The 12,499-nt window shown below is 35.5% G+C and overlaps 1 protein-coding gene across 1 annotated transcript in view; it reads left to right on the top strand.

Moving 5' to 3' along the window:
- Positions 1-12,499, top strand: part of LOC136030557 (uncharacterized) — a 36,720-nt gene that overhangs the window by 9,522 nt on the left and 14,699 nt on the right. Inside the window, exon 3 of the mRNA XM_065709613.1 lies at positions 2,417-2,607. Coding sequence (XP_065565685.1) covers positions 2,417-2,607 — 191 coding nt within the window. The remainder of the gene's footprint in view (positions 1-2,416; positions 2,608-12,499) is intronic.

Raw genomic sequence — 12,499 nt, 5'->3', positions numbered from 1 at the left:
TTTGTCAATTTGTGCGTAATTTTGTTAGGATGCTAAGATAAACCTGTACTTTTTGGCGTAATCTGCCTAGGTGCAGATTACATTCAGCAAAATAGTGTAATTTCCATTTGAAGTGACCAGCATCAGGTGTTAATATTTTGTTTGTGTCACAGGGTGGCTTTCCCTGTGTGATTTAAGTCCAACTAATCCATTATTGGAATATTCGTGTGTTTGTTCAATTTATTTTCTAGGGTGGTATTTCCCCAGTTATTTCGTTTTTCGAATATTTATTTTGTTCGTCCAAGAATTGTATATTATCGACCCCATGGTCCTAGAAATTCGCGAGACAGCTCATTCAAACGGAAATTAAAAGTTCTAGTACCCTTTTTAAGTCACTCAAAAAATTGGAGGGCAACAGGGCCCCCTCCTACGCTCATTTTTTCTCAAAGTCACAAGATCAAAAATAGCCATTTTGTTCAGCACAGTCAAAATATCTAATAACTATGTCTTTGAGGACGACTTAATCCCCCATATTCCTCGGGAGAAGGGCTGCAAGCTATGAGCGTTCCCCATTGTTTACATATAGCATACGTTATTGGTAAGTATACAGATGTTTTCTTGGAGGAATTTTTAATGGGTCAAGATAATTTCTATGAAGGGGGCGCTAGATATACCAGTATTGTTTAAAAAAAGACCAGAAATTAAATTAATTTTTTTTTTAACTGAAAGTAAGGAGTAACATTAAAATTTAAAATGAACAGAAATTATTACGTATATTACCTAGGGGGTTTGTACCCTTGTCATTATGAAAGACATATTGCCAAACCTTTGTTTCTTTGGTTTTCTTCTGCCAACCGATATGCATATTTAGGATACGATACCGATACCAATATACCAGAAGCGTACCGATACGATATCGATATAATTTGCCAATAAATTTTCCTCCAGAAACAAAGTTACTCAGATTATACGCCCCTATTTTCTGCCAATATTCATGGTATTATGTTTCGTCCCGGTTTATTACACACCAAAGAGCATCCTCAATAATTCACTATGGATTCCAAAAATAAGGCCATGTACAAGAGTTGTTTGAGCTTCTTTACCTTTTCTGATCAGCAGCTTCTGGGCAAACAAACAAAATGGCGGAAATTTGCGGAAGTGACATATAAGAAAAAAGTTCTTAGAACTCTACACCTTAAAACACCCCCTCTCCTCCTTAGCTGCGCCCCTGACTGGATATTATAGTTTTAACCGATTGAATCTTGGATCTTTCAACAACGTAAGTGAACTTCATTTAGAAAGATTTATGGTTTATTGTATTCTTTTTAGTTGTTTTGGCAAAGGATGTACGTTCTTGAAGTCTCCATACATTTAGAGCATTGCTGCAGCGGGTGTGTATTGACAAGTATCGACAACAAATATACTTTTACTTTACTTGACTCACCTTTGCTGCTCTCTCCACCATGGTCAGACTTAGCTGGTGGCTCCGCCCCAATTGACTAAGCAAGCAAAGATTACCTGAGGAAATCTGGTGCCATCTTCTAGACAATTTGCACGATATATATACCGGGACACAAATGACGACCGGGACACAGGGAATATAAATGACGACTGGGACACTCAAAGAGAAATTACAGACCGGGACACTGGGACACAAATGACGACTGGGACACATGGAATATAAATGACGACCGGGACACTCAAAGAGAAATTACGGACCGGGACACAGGGAATATAATGACGACCGGGACACAGGGACAACTACGACGGGGACACCGGGGGCACAGGGGGGAATGTATAAATGACGACGGGGACACAGGGAATGTTCGATTAACAATCACCATCAACAAAGCTCAATGGCAATCATTATAAAAATGCGGTATAGATCTGAATATGGATTTTTTTTCCCCATGGACAATTATAAGTTGCATGTTCAAGAGTCGGTAAACCTGACAATCTATTTATACGCACAGACAATGGGACAGCGAAGAATGTTGTAGATTCGCAAGTTTTACGTAGTTAAAAACATACATATATATATATATATATATATATATATATATATATATATATATATATATATATATATATATATATATATATATATATATATATATATATATATATATATATATATATATATATATATATATATATATATATATATATATATATATATATATATATTCTACGAATATATATATTCTATATATATATATATATATATATATATATATATATATATATATATATATATATATATATATATATATATATATATATATATATATATATATATATATATATATATATATATATATATATATATATATATATATATATTTGAAATATCTGATACGAGCTTCAATTACCGATTTTTGTCTTAACAATTACGGTTTTTTCTGTAAATTAATATAGCTCTTTTATGAAATTATAGCATTGCCAGACAGTATAGCATATGAAATAGATTTTGACGAAGAAATGGATGACAAAGAGAATAGTGAATCAGGAGCAAAATTTCAACCGCCTAAAAGACTTCAAAAGATTCTGACACAAGACAAAGAAATTAATTTAACGCCAGAATTAATCGCCGGAAAGCAAGCTGAAGCTGAGAAACGGAGACTGGAGGTAATTTTCTCAAGTTTTGTAGAAAAAAAATATAAGAAGTATGCAAAACTTGCACTTTTAAATCGTCAAGGATGCTATTGGATAAATATTGTGGGGTTCTGAGATCTCCAGAAACCTTAGATTCTTAAAATTTGAAATAAAAAGATAAAACAGAAACGGAAGTAAAAGGAAAGATTTCCTTCAGCTTCCCCTCTCTTAAAAATGCTGCAGGTTTATGACCTATAGCACTAAGAAAAAATGAAATGACCATAGTATTTATTTTTTTTTAATTTTTTTAATGTGCTAAAACAAAAAAATCAGACTTTGCAGAAATGTTCACTGTAACAATTGGTCCAATTAACATAATTGATCGTGACCCCATTGAATGAACATTTTGGTAGTTTTACTATACTACGGAACTCGTGTAATTTACTAGTATTTTACGCATTGTGCTAACATATTTTACAGCTCCTTGTCGATCTTGTCGCTGAAAAAAAACATGACATGGTATTAAAAAAAGCATTCTAGAGAAGTAATCAAAACATAGTTTTAGTTAGCGGAAGCACCTCCTTCGCGGTGTCTGCAAAATCAGAATCAATAAAGCATTGCTTTCTTAGAGGGTGTTCAGACCCTGAACTTTAATATTAGATTAAAAAGACGACTACAGTCAATTCAGCTATAGTTTTAACAAGGTGCAAATCTCGAGAGTTTGCTTCCTTATCAGTAAAATCTTCGTAAGAAACTCCACAATCTATAATCAAAATTCCCAACATCCTTTAATAACTTCACATTGACTTTGCTCAGTGATTGGGGTTACAAAAAGTTATCTAGATTTCAGACATTAAAGGGTCATAGTAGCAGTGACTATGGTGGTTAAAACACATTAAATTGACTGTAGCTTACCTCTAGTCAACTAAGGTCCAAGGTCCAAACGTACTCAGTACATATACCTGTGATTGCCAGCATGCAGCCTCTTGATTTATCAATTATTTATGTAACTTTAACATTAATAGACCCTCCTTCGCGAAACACAATATTGGGCATATTATTACCATCCTTCGCGAAACACAATATTGGGCTTATTCTCTCTGTCCGTGAAGGTAACCATTACTCGCCCACATATCTCCCCCATCAGCTTTGTTGAGAACCCGTTGAATTTCCTGTCTGAGTTCCAACAGATAACAGGGTTTGTTTTCATAAATTCTTTACTTATTTTACTCCCTTCGGAAAGCCACATTTGATGCTTTGGATGCTGGCTCCAACACTTCCACATACGTCTTCCTCTGGAACACCCCACTTGAACTACACTCATACAAAGACTTAGATTCTATTCTTAGTAATAGTAGACCATCCTTGGGAATGGTTTTTAAAATTAACTCTCACCAATCCTTCCCAAATTCTGGCTTTTTTATTAACTGGTGGAACTGTGATGTGACTCGACCATTTGCATGTTGTAGCCTGACCATTACGCAATGAGTCTCAGAAGCATGGTCGAAGGTATGATACTTAGTGCGTCCAGACCTTGAACTATGGCAGTTTACTAGTGTTGACTTGACTATGCACAAGTCAAAGTATAGTTCTGCCAATGGTTGAATATTGAAAGTCTTTGTCTTCTTTGTCTGTAAGGCAATTGTTAGACAGTCAGAAAAAAAATCAGGGGAATTGAAATCTAGTCCTTTTCAAAAATCCTAAAACCACCTATCTTAAAACTTCTATAATCTTCAAGCTAAATTCCCCACATCCTCACTATACTCAGTAACTGGAGCTACGAAAAGTCAACTAAACTTCAGACGTAAAATGTTTATAACAGCTACAGAGGGTAAAACGCTTTACAAGACTCTAGTTCAATTATAATAAAAAAAAAGTACAAGGTCAACTCTCAGTTAATTACAACTTGTCTCTCGTCTATAATTTCCTTTTTTTAGCCCCCAGTAAAAAGAACTGAAGGCCATTTAAAAAGGACTAATTCATTTGCAAATCGAAATTTCAAGGATGGTGTTCAAAGGGCAACCAATGCTATTCATTGCTGTTTTTGCCCTCAGACCTCTCTTTAAACCCTCACCATGACATCTTGCAAAAATTGTATATCTATTAGGCTCAAATGACCAAAAGGTATAAAATGCAAAGGTATATATTTTTTTTTAATATTTTGAATTCTAAATACTTTCCCATCCCAAACTATTAAAAAAGGAGATGGAAGACAATATAATTTGCCTTCTTTCAGGAAATTTTAAGTTGGATCTCAATAAACTTGAACCTTAAACTGGAATCAATAATTTATGAATTACATTAAACTCTTTTTTAATGTCTAGTTTCTTTCCATTTCATTTCATTTTATCTCATATTACTAAATGGAAGCAAAGATTAACCAATTATCCGTTTCCAGAAGATTTGGATCATTCATGTGTTTGAAAAGAAATCAAAATAGCTTTGAGAGTAATCTTAAACATTTACCTGTGGAAGGGTATACACCCCTTCCCCCGAAAAAAGGCTCATAGAAAAATTGTGGAAGGTCCTGGCCTAAACTTTGATAAAGATTATAAAGCACAGATGACGCTTTAGCATTTATGGGGTTTGGAAGGCAAGCAGCTTCATTTTGGCACTTGATATTAACCAAGTGACATATAGCAATCGCAAGTTCTGTTTGTCTGTTGGACCCGGCTTTGCTAGTTTAGGCACTTTAAGATTAGCTAGGACGATGAAATTTGGCAGGCGTATCAGGGACCAGATAAAATTAAATTAGAATTAGTCTTTATCCCGATTCGACTATCTGGGAGGGGGAGTGGGGGGACGACTAATTCGGAAAATTAGTAAAAATGAGGTATTTTTAACTTACGAATGGGTGATTGGATTTTAATGAAATTTGATATTTAGAAGGATATCATGTCTCAAAGCGCTTATTTTAAATCCCGACCAGATCTGGTGACGTTGAGGAGAGTTTGAGGGGGAAACCTAAAATCTTTGAAAACGCTTAGAGTGGAGGGCTCGGGATGAAACTTGGTGAAAAAATTAAGCACAAGTCCTAGATACGTGATTGACGTAACCGTAACGAATCCGCTCTCCTTGGAGGAAGGTTAATTCTGAAAAATTAGAAAAAATGAGGTATTTTTAACTTACGAACGAGTGATTGGATCTTAATTAAATTTCATATGTAAAAGGACCTTGTAACTGAGATATCTTGTTGTAAATCCTTTCATTGGGGGGGGGGATCATGGGGGGAAATCATTGTGAGGGGGAAATCATGGAAAACGCTTAGAGGGGAGAGATCAAACTATTTAACTAGATTGTTAATACAATTCTACAAGAGCTGGAACCATCTTTTTCACTTATAGTTTAACAAAAATTTTCTGATTGAGAGCCGTACATAATGAAAAAAGAAAGTTTTTGTGCTGTAATATTCCTGTCACCTTGGTCCATTGCCCCCCATCCCAAGGAGATCACATTTCTGCAATTATTTCACAAACATCTACTAATTGCTGTATGGTTTCTCATTTTATAAAGTAGTGTCTCACTCCTACATGCGCGCCCCTCTGGTATTTTGAAAATTAATATTTATATTAAAACAAGCTTAGAGATAGATTCAGTTACTTTACAAGATAAGATAAGAGATAAGATGTTTACTTTAAAAAAAATCTCCATCAGTAGCCCACAAAGGACCGATTTAGGATTTCAGAGTTGACAAATCATATGGTTCCATAAAAAACTGGAAAAAATACAAAAAAAAACAACGAAAAATATATAATATATATTCATATATATATACACACACACATATATATATATATATATATATATATATATATATATATATATATATATATATATATATATATATATATATATATATATATATATATATATATATATATATATATATATATATATATATATATATATATATATATATATATATATATATATATATATATATATATATATATATATATATATATATATATATATATTCTAGCTGTTGGGGTGGCACTTCGCGCCACCCCAACACCTAGTTAGTGGGGCACTTCGCGCCCCCCTCCCAAGTCCCCCCGCGTGCGTAAGTCGTTACGCGCCATATTAGTTACGTGCCATTGTAATTGTGTCCCTGTGTCCCACCTGTGAATAGAGATATATTACATATATATGTTTTTAACTACGTAAAACATGCGAACATACAACATTCTTCGCTGTCCCATTGTCTGTGCATATAAATAGATTGTCAGGTTTACTGACTCTTGAACATGCAACATATAATTTTCCATGGGAAAAACAATCCGTATTCAGATCTATACCTCATTATTCTAATGATGTGTCCCTGTATCCCGGTAATCATTTATATTCCCTGTGTCCCCGTCGTCATTTGTGTCCCGGTGTCCCGGTAAGTAGTTTCATCAGTTGACAAACATGACGTCAGTCGACAAACAACTTCATGACGCATACAGCTCAATCCTTAAAATGACGTCAGTCGAGAAACATGACGTCAGTCGGCACACAAACAGGACGTCACTTGACAGACACACACACACACACACACACACACACACACACACACACACAGACAACTTATTTATTTATTTATATATATATATATATATATATATATATATATATATATATATATATATATATATATATATATATATATATATATATATATATATATATATATATATATATATATATATATATATATTACAGATATATCACGTACAGATGCACGTGATTTAGATAACGCATTTTGAGATTTAGAGGGATTTTATACTAATTTTGGTGAATGGTGGGACAATTTTGCAGGGTTACTTTTTATTAAGATTTAGGAATGCTCTTAGCTGGTATTACTATGAGAAAAGCTAATCAAAGTATATGTAAAAACTTCATCTAAGAAAGGTTTCTCTCTGAGACTGTACAAAGATCAATCCTTCAAACCAATGAAATTTAATAAAATAAAATCAGAGGCAACGCTACAGCGTTGCCTATAGTAAAGGTCATGAGGCTTTAACGTTTTATTATTATAAATTTTTTCTAGAAGCACTTTATATAAAAGGGTGGGGGTCGTATAAACTCCGATTGGTTAATTCGATTGGAAATCGGAAGTTTTAGTAACCTTTTTAAGAGTCAAAATAGTTATGATGACAATTATCCCCCCTTCACGCTTTTTTTCCCCAAATGCATCCAATAAAACTTTTGAAATGGCCACTGTGTTCATCAGATAACAAAACTCCGGAGTCGGCACAAACCCCAAAAGCCTGGAGGCAGGCGTTTTAAGTTATGCCCTGGAGGTACGTAGAGCTCTTATGGAAGGAGTTCATTTGATTGGAAATTGAAATTTGTAGAAAACATTTGAGAGTCAACAGAGATCCGAGAGCAACTGGCCTCATCCCCCAGGCCCCTTTTTCCCCAAACCCATTTAGTACAAATTTTGAGATAGCTATTTCGTTAAAAGTAAGTCCAAAAAAAGTTCTGGGTCGACACTACCCCCTGGAGCTTAGGGGCAAGTATCTCAAGTTAAGTTCAGGGCAAATAAGGCACTTGTGGAGTAATAAAAAGAAAAAATATGACATATACTGCAAATAAAATACACTACAAATAGAAAAAACACAACGCTACAATGAGATTAGCCAAACAGACGGACCAAAGGGTGATGAGGCGATAAACGATAAAAAGCTGATTCCGACAACCTTCCATGCAGGAGGACCAACTTTGCACTTATATCAGGGACATCAAACTTACGAATTATCTTCCCATTGCTATACCAAGGGGGGGAGATAAAGTGAAAATTTAAAATAAAAGTCCGAATAGGATTAACATCTGATTAAAAACTAGGCCCCCTCCCATGCTCGTTTTTTCCCAAAGTCACCAGCTAAGAACTTTCAGATAGTTATTTTGTTCAGCATAGCCGAAATATTTTATAGCTATGTCTTTGACGACAACTTAATCCCCCACAGTCCCCGGGAAAGGGCTGCAAGTTATGAACTAAGCCAAATGTTTACATATAGTACTGGTTATTGGCAAATATACAGACGTTTTCAGGGGGATTTTTTCTGGTGGGGGGATCTGGAGATTGGGCTACTTGGGAGGATCTTTCCATGGAATAATTTATCATGGGGGAAGATAATTTTTATTAAGGGGGCGCTGGATATCCCGGTATTATTTGATGAACTATCAGAAATTAAATTTAGAAAAATAGTTTTTTCAACTGAAAATAAGAAGTACAATTAAAACTAAATACGAACAAAAATTATTAGGTATATGAGGGGGTTAGTCTCGTCGTCAAGACCCCGCTGTTTACGCTAAAGTATTTTTAATAATTTCAAAAGTGCTATTTATTCTAGTTGACCGGTCTTTTTTATTCAGGAGTCATTCTTAAAGAATCGGAACAAAATTTGAACTTTAGCGTAAAGAGCGAGGTATTAACAAGGGGTAAACCCCCTGATATGAAGTATATGAGGAAGTTTTCCCCGTCATCAAGACCTCGCTCTTTATGCTAAAGTTAGAATTTTGTAAAATGATTGCTGATATAAGTAATAATTTGTTTCTGTTATTTTCCAGTCAATCTTAGCATTTACTTTTACCATAAGGAGGCTCATTACTATGATTTTTATATGATATTCAACACAGATATTGTATGTCTTCGGCTTGTAGTGGTTATTAAATAAAAGATTTTTTCCAACTGAGGGTACGGAATAACATTAAAACTTAAAACGAAAATAAATCATTGCGTTTATCGTTTAAAGGTCTTTTATTTAATCCATTTCAGTCATTTGAGAATTCCTAAACTTGTGACTCATTTTCATAAAAATAGTTTTGACCTCTTTGACCGTTTTGTTACTAAGCTACTAAGTTTTCATCTAGCATCCAACGTGTGAGGATCTAGTGTTGTTAACTGTTGAGCCAAGTTTTTTCAGCCGGACCATTAACCTCTTAAAAAACAATGGTCAGACAAAGACTAGTTTGTCCCGAATGTAGGCTTAGAGTCTTTTCAAACTCTGTGGAGTGTTGAGGGTGCAATTGCTCGTTTCACGCAGGAGCGGAAAAATGTGCCAGAATTGATACAGCTAATTGGAGTGAGAGCTGGTGTTGTCCTGACTGCTCCTCTAAGAAAATGCCAATCAATAAGGTAAATTCTTTAAATTCACCTGTTTTACCTTCACCTCGCACCCCTCGTTCTCCAAATTCAAGAGCTAAGATGCTTAATATCTTAAAAGAGCTCAAATCGCCGGTGCTCCCTCCTTCACAGAAGTCGACTCTAGCCTCTCCCTATTTACAACATGAATTGACGTCCCACCCTCTTGAAGTTTCTTGTCAGACTGAGTGCAAGACCTTTTCTTCCGTCAACCCATCCTATACTCTGAACACCACCATTGGAAAATTATGCACCTGCTCACGTGAGGTATCAGTTTAGACCGAACCTTACTCATATGTTACCAGAGAAAATTACCGTATCCAAATCCCTGTGTTAAAGATTTTGCTTGCCAGACAAATCTTGATATTCTTAAACCATTAAAAGACAGACTAGAAGAGTTATTAAGCTACAGTGATATAACAAAGAATAATGAAGTCAACCAAGTGGAATTAAAAAATTCAGAAAATGCTATATTTCCCTTCGTAAATTCATTTGAGAGGTCAAGGGTGTTTGAACCAGTGACAAACCAGGTGATTAGCAATGACATTGACCGTAAGGTCAAGTTAATAATGTTGAAATGAAATCAATTATTCATGAACGTAATCCTACTGACAAATCTTCTATTAGTATGGTGGAGGATCAGGCTCCCGAATACAGGAATACTACGAAATCCGATGCAGATATTGAAATTGTTTATGAGAAACTTGTGGCATATGAAAGTGAAGGAAACGGAAGAATTAGCTGGAAAAAAAATGGTGATCAGCGTGCAATTGAAAATAAGGAAAAAACGAAATCAGTTTGCAAGGATTTTTTATGTGCAAAATGTAACCACGGAAAAAGATGTAATCGGCTCCATATTTGCAAATTTTTTCTGACGGGTTCTTGCAATAAAAGTTCGTGCTCGTTTAACCATGTTTCAATTTGTTCTGTTTTTATGTTGGGTCGTTGTTTCGGTTGTGACAAGTATCATGTTTTTATACCAAAGTCGTTTAGTAGGTTATTCTCTAAGCCACAAGCTATACCTTCGCATGTGTACGATGTTAGTTCTAAGAATTTGACAAAAAACGGAGATGGATTTCGGAGGGAGACCCCGCCCTTTTTAGGCCAGCGTCGAAAGCACTCACGACCCCATCCTCCCTTTGGTCAGGTTCCTGTCGACATCCTTTCTTATCCCCCTGCATTTTCAGCTCAACAATCAATAAACTCTTCCCGATTACATACTCCCCCGCCTTACCCCTTGTTATCTCCCCCTCCTCTCCGTATACAGAAGTCCTATTTCCTTCCCCCTTACAGTATGCTGTCCCATACCCTCCCTACTCCGCCGCAAACCAGCAATTTCTTGACGGACTTGAATCACTATTTCCACCCAGCCCCCCTTTCCCAGCACCTTACGAAACCCCAGCCCATTCGTTTTATCCCTCGTGCCTACCCTGTAAACGTGACTCAGGTCTGAGACATTTGCGTCCAATAGTTGTCATATAATAAGTCCTCGTGCTTCGTCCATATCCTTGCCCGTCCCCCCACATCCAAATCCCCAAAGCAAATCCTTCTCTTACCCCTCTTCTTCAAATCATAATAAAATAAAATTAAAACCTTACCCCCCAGGAAATTCTCAAACCCATCAAGTTTCCCTGTCGCGATTCCCCAATCGGTTTGTTTTTCCTAAACTTTTAGTTACTAATGCTGAAAGTCTTAATTTTGAAAAGCTTACTGAACTTGAGGTGGTTTCAGAATCACATTTGATAGATATTATAGCTGTTACTGAAGTTCAATCCCATGACCCAGGGTCCCTACACCTGACAAATTATTCAGAGTTTATTAAACTCCGTCCTTCAGACCACCCACTCGGGAAAAAAGGTTGCGGAGTTCTGTTTTTACTAAGAGTCACCTTTACCCAAAGGTTATTCAAGTCCCTAACTTATCCGAGTATGATGAAATCCTCTGGCTAAGTGTTAGACCAAAAGTACTCCCTCGTCCATTTAGTATTATTGCAATAGCTGTTTTCTATTACTCCCCAAAATCAAAATATCGAATCAAAACGTAATTTTATCCAGCAATTACAGGCAAGTGCTGATTTTGTTATTTCTAAGTACCCCAATGCTGGCCTTTTTTTAGTTGGCGATGCCAACGACCTTAAAATGGATTCCTTTTGTGCATCACTTAAAGTAAAGCTAATTGTTAAAACACCGACGACTCGGGGAAATACCTCTCTTGATGTTATTTTAACTAATATGTATAATTTTTACAGCCCTCCCTCAACTTTGCCCCCATTAGGTGGGAATTATCATCTTTCCATTCTTTTGTCCCCCTCCTCAACTTTTAAGCATACTTTCTCAAAGACTTATAGCACTTACCGCCCTCTTCAAAATTCTTGTCTTCTTTCTTTTGTAATGTGGCTGAGTACTGAAGATTGGTCCGACATTTATAGTTTACAAAACATTGATGAGAAAACAGCCACGTTTCATAATAATTGATAAATATAAAATTTATTTCCCAGAAAAAAAAAGGTTTAAAAGGTGATCGAGTGACAAACCCTTTATTAATCAAACAATAAAAACACTAATTAGAACCAAATTGAAGCTGTTTAAGAATGGTAAACTCGATCAAGCCAATATATTAAGAAAATCAATTAAAAGAGAAATTCGTAAATTGGCACGATCATACTACAAAAATAAGATCGAAGAATTGTTCACTAATAAGCCAAAAACTGGTATTCTGAGGTTAAAAAGCTATGTGGCAGGAGTCTTGACCAGCTTAATTTCAATTTACCAGAGCCCCTTGATATTACAGCAAATA

This window comes from Artemia franciscana, chromosome 8, assembly GCF_032884065.1.
Source record: "Artemia franciscana chromosome 8, ASM3288406v1, whole genome shotgun sequence".
In the NCBI taxonomy this organism is placed as follows: Eukaryota; Metazoa; Arthropoda; class Branchiopoda; order Anostraca; family Artemiidae; genus Artemia; species Artemia franciscana.
Note: the sequence above shows the minus strand (reverse complement) of the source record. Positions and strands in the feature narration are given on the sequence as shown.